This window comes from Setaria italica, chromosome II (assembly GCF_000263155.2).
Source record: "Setaria italica strain Yugu1 chromosome II, Setaria_italica_v2.0, whole genome shotgun sequence".
NCBI lineage: Eukaryota > Viridiplantae > Streptophyta > Magnoliopsida > Poales > Poaceae > Setaria > Setaria italica.
The window spans coordinates 31,963,044-31,980,971 of NC_028451.1; the positions used below are offsets into that span (position 1 = coordinate 31,963,044).

The window sequence follows — 17,928 nt, forward strand, 5'->3', positions numbered from 1 at the left end:
CGGCAACTTCGACCTCTTCCCCGGCGACGGCAGCCAGTATCCGGGGTCGGGATCCGTCAGTGGTCCCCGGATTGGCATTGAGGCGCTGGATCTCAACTCGCAGGCAAACGACTGGTCGTCGATGGTGGCGTATCAGGGGATCCTGCAATCCGGCGCACTGGCGGCGTCGGAGAGCACGAGGCCTCATCATTCTCAACCGCGCGGCCGTGGAAGAGGTACCTCTCGCGCACTCGGTTTACGCGGTTCTCGGAGCTGTGGCGGAGCCGTAGGAGGCCGCGGCGAATGCTCGCCGTCCAGTCGCGGCCGCCGCGGTCGGTTGCCACCGGTTGCCGCCGGCGGTCGTGGTCTGCGTGGACCTTCCTCGGCGGCGCCTGGTCCATCAGTAGGCCGTGGCCGTGCTCGACGTGGTGGACGGCAGGGCGACGACGACGACGACATTGAAGACAACGAAGTGCAAGAAGTGTTTCCAAGCCGTCAGGTATGAGTTCTAAACACATGATCTCAGAGTTGTGAATGGGTGGTCAACTGTTGTTAGATTACAATGAAATGCTTGTGCTTCTGATGCATGTTAGCCATCACTTGAAGTTGATGGAGTAGGAGGTTGCCAGCGCCTGTGCATAAGCTGTGTGTGTATGTGTGACAGAGACAGAAAAATAGGTTGGGTGGGGGGGTACAGAGGTACAATAAGGGGTTGGATATATGCAAATTAGATGGTAACAAGTGATGGATATGGATTTGGGTCTACATTTTTGTTGCTAGACTAACAGTGACCTTAGTGTAATACTTAAGAGATAGATTATGCATGTGTACTGGAGTTTTGATGTTATTTTTCTTGTGATGTATATGGTAGAATAAAATGGACAGGGGAAGTTGGACAACAGAGCAGAATAACAACCTGTTGTGTCAATTACTTGTTGAGCAAATTGAGTTGGGTAACTACATTAAAGGTAGTATGACAGCAAGAGGGTACAAGCTTGTCATAGAAAAATATTATTGTGGTTCAGGGCTGAGGCATGATAGGAAACAGATATCTAATAGGATTAGGCAGCCCAAGGGAATGTACCAGTTCATAAAAGACATCCATTCCGACAGTGGTTTAGGCCGTGATGAAAATGGGTGGCCTACTGCAACTTTGGAGTGGTGGGAGACTGCAACAAAGGTACTTGTTGATATATCACATGTGCAGCTAGCAAGGAACAATCTGATTGCAAACTAACTTCAACTACTACATGTGCAGAAACATCCAGAATGGATGAAAATAATGTATGGGCCTCCTGAGTACCTACCAATGCTAGAGCGTATATTTGATGGTGTAGTTGTGGATGGTTCAAACTCTTTTGTGCTAGGATACACCAATGCAGATGATGAAGAACCTGAAGAGCCAGAGGACCTTGAGGAGCCTGAAGAGCATGAAGATCCTGAGCAACAGATGCCTGAGCAAGAGGTACCTCCTGAGTATGTCCATAGTCCTATGAGTACAAGCAGCCGCAAGAGGACCAGTAGTACCAGATCAACAGCTTCAAGTCCAAACAAGAAGACCAAAAGCCCAATGGTCAAGATGATGAAGGATTACATTAGTTTCTCTTCTAAGCAGCAAACTGAAAGGAATCAGGTCATCAAGGAATCCCTCACTTGTAGGGAAGACAAGAAGATGGCTTTGTTGGACATGAAGATTCAGGAGGCTCAGAAGTTGGCTTTGGAGTGTGGTGTTGATGAAACTAGTCCTGAGTACTATGCTGTGTCTCAGATTTGCTTAAATGACTCCTTGAGGCAGTTCTTCATTAGAATGTCCACAGCTGAAGGAAGGCTGACCTTCTTGAGAAGATATTGCAAGCAGTACAACCTAGATTAGGACTATGTCTTTGTGGTGATGCTTTTGTGTTGAACTAAAATGTCTGTACTAATTGCTGAAACATTTCAAATAAATTTATGATGTTGTTTGTGATGCAATGCCTTTATTTGACCTGTTTGGAGTGATTATGAAATGTCACTGCTTGAATATTACCACTGTTTTGTTGTACATTGCCACTGAATTATAAATCTGTCACTTTGTGTGGTTCAATATTGTCACTGATTTGTCACTGATTTATAATTCTGTCATTTTGTGTATACCAATATTGTCACTGATTTATTTTTTTTAATTATGTGCAGGAGATGGATGATGAGGACAGTGACTGTAGTGAGGATGAAATATTGAGGCTTATTATTGAGGAGGATATTGCCGATGAAAGGCAATTCACAGAGGACCTGCTGCTGTTGGTATGTATCATGAGACCTACTTTAATAAAAGTAAGAAGAGAAAGACGGTTGAAAGTGGTCATGATTGGGTGATGAGAAATCTAGCAGATAGGGTGCAATGCTATAACATGTTTAGAATGAGTAGAGAATTGTTTGATCGTCTGCATGATCTGTTGGTGCAATCTTATGGCCTAAAGTCCACATCAAAGAGCTCTTCAGTAGAGGCATTAGGAATGTTTCTTTGGATGGTTGGTGCACCTCAGTCAGTCAGACAAGCTGAGAACAGATTAGAGAGATCATTAGAAACAGTTCATCGTAATTTTGACAAAGTTTTGAAGTGTATCATAAAGCTAGCAGCTGACATAATCAAGCCCCTCGACCCTGAATTTAGAACAATGCACCGTAGGTTACAGAATCCTAGATTCTTTCCATACTTCAATAATTGTATAGGTGCAATAGATGGCACTCATATACCAGTTGTCGTGCCAAGTAACAAGGTGGTGCAACATCTTTGTCGAAAGGGCTTCACTACACAGAATGTGCTTGCGGTCTGTGACTTTGACTTGAGGTTCACGTTTGTTCTTGCGGGCTGGCCTGGTTCAGTACATGACATGAGGGTTTTCAATGATGCAACAGACAAGTACAAAGACATGTTCCCACACCCCCCTCCTGGTATGTTATGCCTATATGTGCACATTTACTAAGTTGTTCATCATCATTTGTAGCTTTTGTATGTAACAAGAATGTTCGTATTTGCAGGAAAGTTCTACCTAGTGGACTCTGGGTACCCCAATCGGCCTGGTTACCTTGCACCTTACAAGGGAACGAAGTACCATCTTCCAGAGTTCAGACAGGGGCCTATGCCCAAAGGTATGAAAGAGACCTTTAACTTCGCTCATTCATCTCTTAGGAATTGTGTGGAGAGGTCATTTGGAGTTCTTAAGATGAAGTGGCGGATTTTATTGAAAGTGCCTAGTTATCCAATACCAAAGCAAAGTCAGATAATTGTTGCATGTATGGCACTTCATAACTTTATTAGAGAGAGTCATATGGAGGATGAGGACTTTGATCGTTGTGACCGTGATGAGAACTATGTTCCTCATGAAGCATCAACCTCTGAACCCCAACAGCACAATACTCAAACAAGGGACGAAGATACAAATATGAATGCATTCCGTGATCAAATAGCCTCAAGTTTGTATAATAGAACGTAGAGTATTTTATTTCTTGTAGTTGGTCGTAGAGTTTTTGAATTGTATGTTTGAACGATGATGTAATTGTACGAATAAATACTATTCACTGTCCAGGAGGAACAGCAGCGTGTTCCTCCTGGCCGGAGCCTGTTCCTGGCCAGCGCCTGTGCATGGCCGGACTATGGCCTGGGCGTGCATGTGCCTTTGCAAGACCAGCGCCTGTGCATGCGCCTTTGCATTGCCAGGCCGAAGGATGGCCTGGGCGTGCATGCGCCCGTGCGTTGAGACCTGCATGTGCATGTGGATGGATTAATTTGAGATATGAATGTGGTTTCAATCAATAAATGAGGGCAAATCAGTCTTTAGCTCAAGGAATACTACCTTTTAGCTCTTGGATCCAAACACCTCACAAGGACTAAATTTTAGGGGCTAAAATTTAGGGACTAAACTTTAGCCCTTCAACTTTGGATCCAAACAGCACCTTAGATAATTTACACGGACCTCCCGGTTCCCAAGCAAAGCTTACATCAGTACTCGGGTTTTCAAAAACAAAATGCAAGCACGTGTTTTGTGCGCCCACAAAGTTAGCCGCCAACGGCGGGTCATCCACTGTGCCGTCCGTGCAAGTCAGCAAGCGCGTCTCTCTCCGTCTCTCGGGAGTCGGGACTGGGTAGTCAAGGAAACGTATTACGGCGGTAACCGAAGACCTGCAGGCCTATCGTCAGTTGGTAGTAGCCAGTAGCCTGTATAGCGTGGAATCCAGAGGCCAAAGGAAAACCGCGTTCGGCGGTCACCGGCTCACCGCGGAGCGCGAAGCTTTACCTCGCGCTCCGGGCAGACCCGCTGTCCACTGGTCCTTCTTCACCGGAATCGACGCGGCACCGGAGATTGGATAGAGGCGGAAGGACGTACGCAGCGGTGCGGCCGTACCGGGCCGCCGGACAGACAGGGATGCATGCGGAATCGGGCGTTGTCGCCGGGGACGGGATGGGCACCGGGCACGGGACGGCGGGGACGCCACAGGTGTACGGCGACGCGATCGGCATGGCGAGGCGTGCGGGGACGGCAACGGGGGCGAGTGGGCGCGCGCGGCTTGTCGCCGAGTAGGACCGGTGGTTGCTGGCGTGCTTTCTCTTCAGTGGCTCGTGCATCGTGCTCCGGGGGGTCTGACTCGTGCGCTAAACTCGTGCGCTATTTGCCGGCTGCCGGTTCCGTCCGTCCCAGATCTTGCAGGGTACTACTACAGGAGCAGCAGGACTGCGGCCTGAGGGGGAAATGATAAAGGAGTGGTCCATCGGCTGCAGTCGGCAGGATTTTGTTCCAGCACGTTTTACACTCTCGAGTCTCGACGGGGCTGTTCTTTCAGCTAAGGACGCGGCACCAGATCCGAAATCGCAGTCTTTCCTGCCTGTGCGTAAAGCTTATCTTCTGAAATCAGGAACTGTTTGGCTGCTGAAACGTGCCTCGTTTTCGAATGGCACTTTTCTCTGTGTACTTATGCGAGGATTAAGGGGACTGATTTTACAGTGCGGAACCACTTGAAGTTATTACTAGTTGCCCTTTTCCTCCTTTTCTTTTATGAAACGACTCAAGCTGAATTTAGAAGATTTAGAAAAGCGCACTTATGCAGGAATACCACAGTACATTACACTCATACATGTTCATTCATAAAATTAAATGGTCCAAATATCTTCCACTGAGCATACAAGTCTCCTCCACGACGGAGGATCCAGCGCAAACATACTACTACTACATGAGAGCACAAACGGAATGTCGAGAAATGGGAAGGAACGTGCACTGCCGAACGTTCCGTAACATATAACGAGCTAGGCAACCATCCGTTGCAACATAACACGGTCACGGTCACAGTCACAGACCGAAACAGCGAAACTGCTGTGAGCATATCAGCTCCAGCAGCAAACAATAATCTTGCAAACGAACGAGGGGGCCTATGGCTCTATGCATGTAAGCCGGCGGGCAAGTAGGATCACCACCAGCTGAACAATATTCCTAACTTCACTTCACTAGCAGTAACCGACGGTAAATTATTCTTTTCCCTTAACCTGATCGAAGCTACGACGAGCACCATCCGTGAATCTGAGATCTCTACTGATTGACGTCCAGCCAAGCTCAGATCTCCTGCTTCACTGCCACTTCTTGGCCCAGCCCCAGCCAAGATTTCTTCTCTCCAGTCGCTTGCTTGGACGCATCGACACCAACAGGGCTGTTGACTTGGTATGGCGCCTTTGCAGTTATCCTGGAATTCAGGAGCACAAAAAGAAAATCTCAGGGTCCTAAGCAAACTTAATTGGCAATTCTGAGCGCAGCTACGTATTTCCAACGCTGAGAATTATAAAAGCATGCCTCAAAAAAAAAGAATTATAAAAGCAACTTGGTTACCTGCCCTTTCTCTTCTCAAGGAACCTATGGAGTGAATTCCTCCTCGCAATCGGCATGTCTGTTAGCAAAACCCAAACACTTCTGTCACCGTCAAGCTTGCGTAACAAAGTTCATGAATCCGTCAACAAGTTACCAAAGTCGTAGCACTACCCTGCCGTGGCAGAACTGCAAGAGGGGGAGGTAGAATTACCAGAGAGACTGTTCTGTGAAGGCTGTGGTGCAGCGGTGTCGCCGGCCCTGTCGCCGCCGGCGTTCACGATCTGCAGCAAGTCCTTGACCTTGGTAGAGGGGAACTTGTCAAAGACGACCACTTTTCCCCCGTAGAAGATTGTCAGCTGTTGCGCCTCCTCCTCCCTACAAGGATCAAAAGGTTGATACCATAATCATTACTAAATCACCTTCGGCAAGAACAATGTCTTTGGCAAAGACAGGCCAAAATTGTTATTTTTTAGCTGAATTTGCTCTTTCTTGTTGGGAGGGAGGACTGAACACGATTGCTCCTGCATTTTCTTTCAACTGAAGGAACGGTTCTGCTTTCTTCACCAATTTACTGACGGTTACAGATTTTATTTATTTACCTTGGGTTTTCGCCGGTCTGTTGATCATGCTCTTTCGCCTCCTCCGTCGTGGCCTTCGCCGCGTCGTTTGGCTCCTCGGCCGCCGGCGCGTCGAGCGCCGACAGCAAGTTCATGGTGGTCGGCGGCCGGAACGCTCCTGCAACGACCAACGACGGTCGAGTCTGATGAGCAAACCGGTGTTGCTAGCTCTGTCTAACGGGAAGCTTATGCTTATGCATGGCACTAAACGGAGAGGTTTGCATGAAAGAACTCATGAGAGCTGATATGAGAACAGTGATGCTGCCTTACCAGCTGCGTCCGGCGGCGGCGGCGCCATGCCGAGGCCGCCAAGGCCCTGCAGCCCGCCCTTCTTGTCCTTGAGGTACTGGCTCAGCAGGCTGCACGTGACAGCGAAGCTGGACTTCTCCCTCGCCGGCGTCGCACGTCCGGCCATGCCGGTGTCGGCGCCCTGCTCCTCCTGCTTTTCCGCTCCCATCCTCTCAGCTCACCAGAAACAACAACCCGCCGACGTCGTCCAAGCTTCGTCCTCCCTTCCTCCGCCTATTCACCTCACTGCGGGCGGCCTCCGACAAGGTCTCGCGTACCCTTTCCTCCATCCCCTCGCGGAGCTAATGGCCTTTGTCCTTTAATAGCGCGTGCCAAGGAAACGGTAAGTGGGGGCGACTGGCGCGGGGCGTGGGGTACACGGGCCAGCCAGGCGGCCGGTCGTGGTCGGGGGCCGGGGCGGAGAAACGGGTGGTGGTGGTCCTCGGGGAATGGGAATGCGGGAGAGCGACGGGTCGGGAGGCGCGCGATGGCGGTGGCGACGTGACCGGACGGGAGGGGCGGGGCCGCGAGCGTCGGCGTGGTAGCAACACGTGATTTGGGCGGGGGCGCGCTCGCGCGAGCGTGGGTGATTTGAGCCGTCCTTTTCGTTTTTTAGCTTTTTTTTTATTCTCACGTATACGCTTCTGGCGGAACCCATTTCAAAATCTGAATCCTTAGTTGGGCGCCATCCACGCTAACACCAAGTTTACACGTCTCGGCGCCAGCCATCCTGACGCCAAGGTCCATGCGCAGCTGCTGACGCGGATGCCGACGTAGCGGGGGCTTGGCACCGTGGATCTTGGCTCCAAGCTTGGCGCTGTAGGCCTTGGCGATGAGCAATTTACCCCATGCCTCTTGGCGTTTCGAACGAAACAAGTATAATTATTCCGAGGAGTGTGCAACAAACTACGCTGTGGTTCAATTAGTTAGGACGTGGGCTTCTTATCCCAGAGACCTGAGTTCAGGGCCGGCCCTTGGGGGGGCAGGTGGGGCGGCTGCCCTGGGCCCCCAAATCCCAGGGGCCCCACCCCAGGTGCAGGCCTGCCCAGGCACTCAGGCAGGTGTACGTCACGTACACGTACGGGACTACCGGCCGGGCGACTTAATTAACCTGTGGGCAGCAGATCGCATCGCACGCAGCAGGCCAGCAGCAGATCGCACGCGAGCCTCGCAGCGCCGCCGCCGCACGCCAATTAGAGCCTCGCAGCGCCGCCGCCGCACGCGGCACACCGCACCCGCACTACCGCAGCGCCGGCCAGGGACCGAGGGACGCCACCGCACGCGTGCTGCGCGCCTGCGCCCGCGCTCCCAGCGCATGCACGCGCGATCCTCGTCGTGACTCGTGCCGTCGTGCGCGTGTTGTTCCTGTTCGACTGCGTCAGCACACAGGTACGCTGCTCGATTACCAATTCCACAATTCTCCATATCATTAATTATTAATTCACAAGTTATTTAATTTCAACTGATTTATAACTATTGTATATTTATAATAATTTCAGCACCGTGGGAATTGGGATATCATGTCGTCTAGAAAATATGAATCAGGCTGCGAGAAAAGGAAAAAGAAAAGACGTGTGGATGAGTTGATAGAATCACAGAGAGGAGCTATGGATAAATTTTGCAAGAGTTATCATGGCTCTAAGAGTAATACGGGTGCCTCGACGAACCCAGATGAGTTGGCAATAGTTGTTGCGGATGAACCAACTAATGGGAATCAGGAAGAAAATGTTAACATCAACGTCGATGATAACAATGTAAGTGACTCTCGGACCACAGTAAATGCATCAGGGGCACATGCACAGTCTGCTAATGTTGATGAGGAACCAATTTACACTTCAGATATTTATGATCCAAGAAATTGGGATAATCTTGATAATAAAGCAAGAGACATATTAGTCGAGAAAGGGCCTATAAGAGAAGAAAATATCAAATTTTCTCTAGATGTTGCCTCAAGACATTTTTCATATGCTCATTATTCTAGAAAATTAAGCAATGGAGAGGTACATGATAGAAAATGGTTAGTTTATTCAAAGCATGTTGACAAAGTTTTTTGTTTCTGCTGTAAGATCTTCAAGTCTAGCACTAGCAAGAGTCCTAGTTCCTTAGCAGGTGATGGGTTAAGAAATTGGAAGCATATCAGTGAGAAGCTTAAAGAACATGAAAATAGTGTTGAGCATATTAGTAACATGAATAGTTGGAATGAATTAAGAGCTAGACTGCGGAAAAAGGAAACAATTGACAAAGAATTGCAGCAGCAAATCACAAAGGAGAAAGAACGGTTGAGGCAAGTTTTGTTAAGAATAATAGCCATTGTGAAATTTCTTGGTAAACGCAATTTGGCTTTCAGAGGAAGCAGTGAGCAGCTTTATAATGATAGTAATGGTAATTTCTTAGCTTGTGTTGAGATGATTGCAGAATTTGACTTGGTAATGCAAGACCATCTTAGACGTATTCACAACAAAGAAATTCATTATCATTATCTTAGTCACAAAATTCAGAATGAGTTGATCTCTCTTTTGTCTTCTGATATCACAAGTTATATCATAAAGGTTGTTAAAGAGGCCAAGTATTTCTCTGTTATCCTAGATTGTACCCCTGATGTCAGTCATCAAGAACAAATGACTTTATTAGTTCGATGTGTTAATTTGTCTGATGGCAAGATAAAAATTGAGGAGTACTTTTTGAGGTTCTTGAAGGTTGATGACACATCTGGTATGGGGCTTTTTAATGTATTGCTTGAATCTATGGAGTCCTTTGGTCTAAATATTAGTGACATAAGGGGTCAAGGATATGACAATGGTTCTAATATGAAAGGAAAATACAAAGGGGTAAAAACACGGTTACTTGATATCAATCCAAGAGCATTGTATATGCCATGTGCGTGCCATAGTCTAAATCTTACTCTTTGTGATATGGCAAAATCTAGTGGGAAAGCTGTTTCATTTTTTGGAATTGTTCAACGCATATACGTGTTATTTGCTGGTTCTACGAAAAGATGGAATGTTTTGCTTAAACATGTTCCTAGTCTAACTGTGAAATCATTATCCAATACTCGTTGGGAGAGTCGAATCAAAAGTGTTACAGCAATAAGATATCAAGCTACTGAGTTAAGATCTGCTTTGTCTGAGTTACATCATGATTCTGATGTTGAACCTAAGGATAGAAGTGATGCAAAAAATTTATTTGATGCACTTGGCAGCTTTGAGTTTCTAATTGGTATGGTTATCTGGCATGATATTTTATTTGCTGTAAATAAAGTGAGCAAGAAGTTGCAATCACCAGCCATGTGCATTGACTCTACTTTGAAGCAAATACAAGGTATAATGCAATACTTTGAGAATTACAGAAATGAGGGGTTTTCTTCTAGTCTGATCATCGCCAAAGGTATTGCAATAGACATGGGTGTGGAGGCATCATTTCTGAAAAACGTCGTGCTACGAGGAAGAAACAATTTGATGAAAGTAATTGCCAAGAAGAAATTCTTGAAGCTGAGAAGGCTTTTGAAGTTGAATATTTTTTTGTTTTGGTTGATATGGCAATCGCTTCTTTGAAGAACAGATTTGAAGAACTCATGATGTTTAAAGATATATTTGGATTTTTGATGAGCTCAAGCACTTTGAAGTCATTAAATGATAATGAACTTGAAGAATGTTGCATTAAATTTGCAGAAATATTTTCTTTTGATGGTTCATCTGATGTTGAGGTATATGATCTTATTTCTGAATTGAAGATTATGAAATTCACTTTGCCAGATGACGTAATGTCTGCTATGGAGATTTTTGAGCATGTCAGAGATGTGGATTGTTATCCTAATGTCTCCATTGCTTACCGACTCTTATTTACTGTGCCTGTGACTGTCGCATCGGCTGAAAGAAGCTTTTCAAAGTTGAAGTTATTGAGGAACTATTTGAGGTCAACAATGACTCAGGAGAGGTTAAATGGTTTGGCAACATTATGCATCGAGAAGAAATTATTGGATGAGATTGACATAAACTCTATCATAAGTGACTTTGCATCGAGGAATGTTAGAAGAAACTTTTAAGGTAATACGTATAAATAATTTGATATGAATATTGCTTTTAGATACATTTAATTATGTATTAGTAATATTTTATATATATTTATATAATATTTATATTAAAAGGCCCCAAATTTTACTTTCGCCCCGGGCCTCCCAAATCTTAGGACCGGCCCTGCCTGAGTTCAAACCCCTATGTAGATCCGTAGGATAAGAAGCCCACATCCTAACCAGTTGAACCAACGTAGTTTGTTGCACAATCCTCAGAATAATTATACTTGTTTCATTCGAAACGCCAAGAGGTATGGGGTAAATTGCTCGGTGCCAAGACCTACGGCGCCAAGCTTGACGCCATCATGGATGGCGCCAAGCTCCCGTCGCGTCGGCATCCGCATCGGCAGCTGCGTATGGACTTTGGTGTCAGGATAGCTAGCGTCGAGTTCGGAGCGGACCTGAAGACTGCGCTGTACCGCGTGCTGTTTGTATCGTAATCTTGTATTCGTGCGGATGTCCGGCTGAGGCGGGTGGTGCCGTGGTTCACGTCATACGGGGTAACACGGAGCTGTGGTACAGGGCGCAGGGCCGCAGAGGGGCGGGGCTTCCGTCGTTGAGTCACGCTAGCTAAGGTTCAGTGGCCGTGGCCACCTACGTTGACTAGTTACGATCGGTCCCATCACCTCAAACCTCCGGCGCAGCACGACCACTGTTTGTCACGCTTATCACCTGGGCTGACAACCTGGGGTGGGACCGGTAGAGATCCGCGTAACGCCTGTCGTCGTGGGCGACCCGGTGGGTTCGGGGAGGGCCACGCACGCTGTCGGCAACGGCGTACGCTTCATCACGGACCACGTCATGTCGCGTGCCTGCGCCCGCGACGTGCCAGCTCATCTGCCGGCCGTCACACCACGTGACTCCGCGACCGCTCTCCCGTCGACGGTGGGTGCCGCCTCCTTTTCCCTTGGGAGCCGGTAGAGTAGCAGTACGGCGGCTCAGTAAAGCAGGCGTCACGCGATCCACGCACTGACCCGACCCGGACTCGGCTCTCGGGGATAGACACCCAAGATTTGTGCCACAAATTCCGTGTGAGTGCGCGGCCGCCTGGGGTAGCCTAATTAACACTGTCCAATCGGCGGTAGTACCATTTCGTCAACACCATTGTGGCTTTGTCCTAGGCCTTTTGGCTTTGTTGTGCTAGCAAACAAGGGCAGACGGCAGTGGACACAGAGATGCCAAGCCAATTCACGAGCGTGAGCATCAGTGCAACAGCACGTTGATCCAGCCAGATAAAAGAATATCTCAGACGTAAGAACGAGCAGCACATGCGCAGCGGCTAAAGAAAAATTGCGTGTTCCCAAGAAAGCAGTGGTGGGTGCTCCTTTCAGAATCGAACAGGGCATATAAGGGGCTGTTTGGATACGAGGTGCTAAACTTTAACAGTGTCACATCGGATGTTCGGATGCTAATTAGGAGGACTAAACATGAGCTAATTATAAAACTAATTGCAGAACCTTGTGCTAATTCGCGAGACGAATCTATTGAGCCTAATTAATCCATCATTAGCAAATGGTTACTGTAGCACCACATTGTCAAATCATGGACTAATTAGGCTTAATAGATTCGTCTCGCGAATTATACTCCATCTGTGCAATTAGTTTTGTAATTAGCTTATGTTTAGTACTCCTAATTAGCATCCAAACATTCGATGTGATAGGTGTTAAACTTTAACGGGTGTTTCCCAAACACCCCCTAAGCAAGGCGTGCGTTGCTACAGAGGACTCGCGTGTTCCATGAGGGCGACAAAAGAACATTCTGGATACATACCTAGAAAATAAGATTCCACCGTTTTTACACGTTACCGATAAGATTCACATTCCATTCCTAGCCCGTATTCCTTTTCCTGTAAGCCGTATTACGTTTACAATCATAAAATTAATTTCGTGTCAAAACAATTATTTGTAATTGTCCGACGAAATCAAAGGCGAAATAAGCCTTATACGTAGAAATCGAGGGAATACATGACTAGCTGAAAGTTGATACACTATCCGTACTCGGAGTAATTTGATTACGAGATAGTAAGACATTGTGAAGCAAGTCATTCACCCTTATTTATTGCGATTCTAAATTTAGCGAAGGAGGATATCATAATCACTCTTGTTCCCACGTATTTTGGAGACTGAATACTACGCTCAAGTTTGCGATCGTCCCAAAAGCTTTTGAACATGTGACATGTGCACTTAGGGTCTGTTTAGACTGCTACCTTTTGGGATGTTCAAAAGCCCAACTCATGGCAATGTGTTTCTAGCTTCTGGCTTTTGGGGCTATTGGATTTTTTAGGAGGTACCAAAAGCTAAAGGTCCAAAAGTGTCTAGAAGCTCAAACAAACAAAACCTAAGTACACATATTCACTCCATATCACTATTCTACTTGATTGCAGCAAGTGTGATGTCCTCGTTTCATTGATTCATTCTTTCTTAATATCATCTCAGTTTGCTATGAATTGTGAGCAAATTTTTATGCTGCTGATCCAGTGGGGGGAAAAAGGAAGTAAAATGTGGGAGGCTTGACCTGTGTTACTTCTGTTTGTGCGTAGTTGTTGTCGAGCTGATTCATAGCGGGAGCCCAAGCAAAGCTCAATTCAATTGAACACGGCAAGAGATCTCAACACAAACTGAAGGTAATTCATGGACGGTGCAATGTGAAATTTTACAATACAGGTTATTGGGAGTGGGACCTGAAGATGAAAACCAACCCCCTGATGAAGTTGATCCGCTCTTGTTCGACTTCTTTGGATATGGCCAACCATCCAATGCTGGGAACCATAATGTACCCGGTGCAATGCCTGTGCAAGCCCCGGCTCAACAATGGGGTCTCTAGCCTGAGGAGCCTCAAGGACAAAATGATGCCCCGTTCATTGGGCCCCAGCTGCCACCAGATGTGCCTATTGTGCAAGGTCTCCCAGCCAATCAGGAACAACAAGTCCCACCCCAGGAAGATAATCTTGATGCTTTGGTTCAGGAGGTTCACCCTAATGGTCTTCATTTTGATTTAAATATGGCACTGGATGATGACCTAGGTGGCATTGACAATCTAATTCAAGCAGCAGCTAATCAGGGTGCTGATGATCACATGGAGGATAACATGCAGATTATTGATGGAACTGACTCCTCAGGGAGTGAAGGCCTCCCTCCACATAATTTTAATATTGAACCCCCTCAAGTTGATGTTTTCATCCCCCAAGATAATGGTCAGCCACTGCACATGGTTCAGGAGGAAATTAATGAGAACGAGCTCCTGGATGGTAATCAAGATCAAGATCAAGCCCAGGACCAGGGGCCTCAAAACTTTCACATGCATCTGGGCTTTGTCCAAACTCTTGGGCCTTGTCAAGATCCTGTCTTCTCCCAGTTCCAGAATGCTAAACAGCTTCAAACCACTCAGACACCTGCAGACCTCTACAATCTCTGGGCGAAATACCTTCCACCAGGCAAGACAGACTCCCAGGTGAATGTCCCCCTGGCTTGGTCTCACTTTTTTATGGCCCAACTCCTGAATCCCATGAGCTTTGCCTGGGCCAAAAGCTTCTTGTCTTCACCAGCTATGTCTTTCCTTTACTCTGAGCCGGCTTTAAAAGTCAGCCTACCTAATGTATGTCCAAATGAGATGTCTCCTGACTGTCCTTCCAAGGATTCTTCTAATCAGAATATGGGGTTCAAATCCAAGGGCATTATTTTTGAAGGAAATCTGCATAGTGACATTGCCAGCTCCTCAGCCATCCCTTTCGCTCCTGATGTCTTGGAACAAAACTCTCCTGACCATGATGTTTTCAGCCCTGAGCCCACAAAGTCACCTTCCACACCTCTAGAAAAGATCATTCAAAAGGTCTCTGCTACCTCTGGTCCTTGGTCCAAGGCCCTGCTCAAGAAGGCACATCACATGAATGATCTAGACAATATTGACTTGGGCTGCACAGTTAATGATGAGGAGCTTCGTAGGAGTAGTAGGAACTCCAGTCACAACCAGGGATACAAAAGCTCTAGCTGTAAAAACAAAAACTGCATTGGTTGTTCAGCAGCCCCTCCTGCCTTATCAAAGGAAGCTATCAGAAACCTGGGCGAATCATTCTGTAAGGTGGAAGCCTCCAAGCTAACATCTGATGTTCTGGTCAAGAAGAAGGGCACAGCTCCGGTTGCAAGGAAGCTGGTCAAGAAGAAGTCTGCTGCAGATGCTGAAGATGCACAGGAGCCCCCAAGAAGCAACAAGAAGAAGCCCAAGAAGCAGTAATTCTGGAGGGACTCGGTGGCATCCTTCTCTGCACTTGACCTGTTTTGCCAGAAACTTTATTTTGTTATATGTCTCTCTTATTTTGGTTATGTTTGATGTCTGTGACTGCACCCAGATACTTTGCCTACCTCGGTTTATTCAGAATTGGTTCAGGCATTGTCTACCTGATTTATGGCAGCCCCCCTTACATAATCTTTTATGAATCATTCTGTGAAAACAAGAGTATGGAATGTTATGTGTTGGAATGTCAGGGGTATTAATTCTGACAAGAAATGGATTTCAATTAGAGACAAAATAATTGACAGCAACTGTGATGTCATATGTCTGCAAGAAACTAAGAGAGAACATCTTGATAGCAACTATATTAGAAAATTCTGCCCCCGTGCTTTCGATAAATTTCAATACCGGCCCTCTGTGGGTGCTTCAGGAGGCATTGCAATCATATGGAAATCAAGACTTTTCGATGGGGAATTGGTTTTTACTAATGAGTATGCGTTATCAGTGAAATTTTTATCCACAATGTCTGATAATGAATGGATTCTCACAAATGTCTACGGCCCTTGTTTGTTGGAAAGGAAGCGAGACTTCATTAACTGGCTTAAACACGTACAGATGCCTGATGATATTGACTGGTTGATCTTAGGAGACTTTAATCTAATGAGAAGCCCAACAGATAGAAATAAACCAGGAGGCAGTGTTACAGACATGCTCTTATTCAATGAAGCTATTAGTTGTCTTGGTCTTATTGAGATTCCACTCAAGTCAAAAAAATTCACTTGGTCAAACAAGCAACAATCACCCCTGCTGGAAAGACTAGATTGGTTTTTTGTCACCCCTTCCTGGGCTTCCTCATATCCGAATACCTTTGCCTACCCTCTTGTGATGGAAACTTCAGACCACACGCCATGCATCATAACCTTTGGTACAGATATTCCGAAAGGAAAAGTTTTTCGTTTTGAGAATCACTGGCTACAACATGATCAGATTATGAATATTATCAAACACGGATGGTCGGTCCCTATACAGGAAACAGATAAAGCTAAGGTTATTACCGCCAAGTTCAAAAACCTCAGAAGGGTGCTCAAAGCATGGCAAGCTCAGTTATCCAGTCTGAAAACAGTCATCTCCAATGTGAAACTCACTCTATCCTTCTTGGAACGAATAGAGGAGTGTAGAGACCTGCTCCTAATTGAATGGAATTTCAAAGATATTTTACAGCAGCACTTACAATCCCTCCTAAAACAGCAAAACACATACTGGAAACAACGTGGAGCTCTTAAGTGGGTAAAATTTGGAGATGAATCCACAAAGTTTTTTCATATCAATGCAACAATTAAGCATAAAAAGAACTTTATTAGATCCATTGAAGACTCTGATGGTATTCCTCAAACCAGCCACAGGCATAAGGAATCAATTCTCTGGGCGGCCTACAAGGAAAGATTGGGGTCTTCCAATCCTCAACCAATGGAGTTTGATCTATCTCAGCTAATGCACATAGATGATAATTTATCCAGTCTGGAAGCACCTTTCTCCACAGAGGAAATTGATGCAGTCATCAACTCTCTGCCAGGTGACAAGTCCCCAGGACCTGATGGTTTCAACACTGATTTTATCAAAAAGGCATGGCCTATCATTAAGCAAGACTTCTATGCTCTCTGCCAATCCTTCCATGAAACAAATCTATGCCTGCAAAGTATCAATGGCTCATACATTACTTTAATTGCCAAAGTAGAGGGAGCTGTCACTGTGTCAGACTACAGGCCCATATCTCTGCTAAATAACTCAGTCAAGTTGATCACCAAATTACTTTCAAACAGACTACAAGGGGTCATAACAAGACTAGTGCACACCAATCAATATGGATTTATCAAAACAAGAACCATACAGGATTGCCTTGCCTGGGCTTTTGAATATATCCACTTATGCCATAAGTCAAAAAAAGAAATTGTCATTCTGAAATTAGACTTTGAGAAAGCTTTTGACCACATTGAGCATAATGCAATGCTGGACATTATGAAGCATAAAGGTTTTGGATCACGATGGATCACATGGATGCAACAAATCTTTGCTTCAGGGACCTCCTCTATTTTACTGAATGGAGTTCCAGGAAAAAGATTTTCCTGCAAAAGAGGAGTTAGGCAGGGTGACCCTCTATCCCCACTCCTTTTTGTTCTTGGGGCAGATCTGTTACAGTCGATTCTCAACAATGCGAAGGAACAGGGACATCTGCATTTACCAATTCAATTTAATCATAATCAGGACTTTCCAATCATACAATATGCTGATGACACTCTTATTATCATGGAAGGATGCCCTTTGCAACTGCTTCACCTGAAAAATCTTTTACAGTCCTTTGCTACCTCAACTGGGCTTAAGGTAAACTTCAACAAATCCATGATGGTGCCAATCAACATCTCAGAGGAAAGGATACAACAGTTAGCTCAGATCCTTGACTGCACAGTAGGGAAAATGCCCTTCACATACTTAGGACTACCACTGGGTTTGACAAAGCCAAAATTTGAGGAATTTCTCCCTATGGTGAGTCGATGCGAAAGAAGATTACTGTCTACCTCAAATCTCCTCTCTGAAGCGGGGAGATTACAGCTAACCAACTCAATTTTCTCTGCCTTGCCGATGTTTCATATGAGTACCCTGCTGCTACCTAAATCAGTCTATAAACAAGTGGATAAGTATAGAAAACACTGCTTTTGGAGAGGCTCGGATATCAACAACAGGAAACCACCTAAAGCTGCATGGGACATGGTAACTTTACCAAAAAAGGAAGGTGGACTAAGGGTTCTGAATCTACAAACACAGAATGAGGCTCTGTTACTCAAATTCTTGCATAAATTTTACAATAAAGAAGATATCCCGTGGGTTCATCTAATATGGGAAAAATACTATGAAAATGGTA

General features: G+C 45.9%; 1 protein-coding gene across 1 annotated transcript; it reads right to left on the reverse strand.

The window, feature by feature from the left end:
• Positions 1-5,060: 5,060 nt before the first annotated feature.
• Positions 5,061-7,025, reverse strand: LOC101777785 (protein TIFY 10c). Its single transcript, XM_004956835.3, has 5 exons — positions 6,698-7,025; positions 6,410-6,545; positions 6,022-6,185; positions 5,832-5,889; positions 5,061-5,688 (listed from the first exon to the last, which is right to left on the reverse strand). Exons 1-5 carry the CDS (start codon positions 6,882-6,884, stop codon positions 5,562-5,564), a joined length of 672 nt encoding a protein of 223 aa, XP_004956892.1. The 5' UTR covers positions 6,885-7,025; the 3' UTR covers positions 5,061-5,561.
• Positions 7,026-17,928: the final 10,903 nt, after the last annotated feature.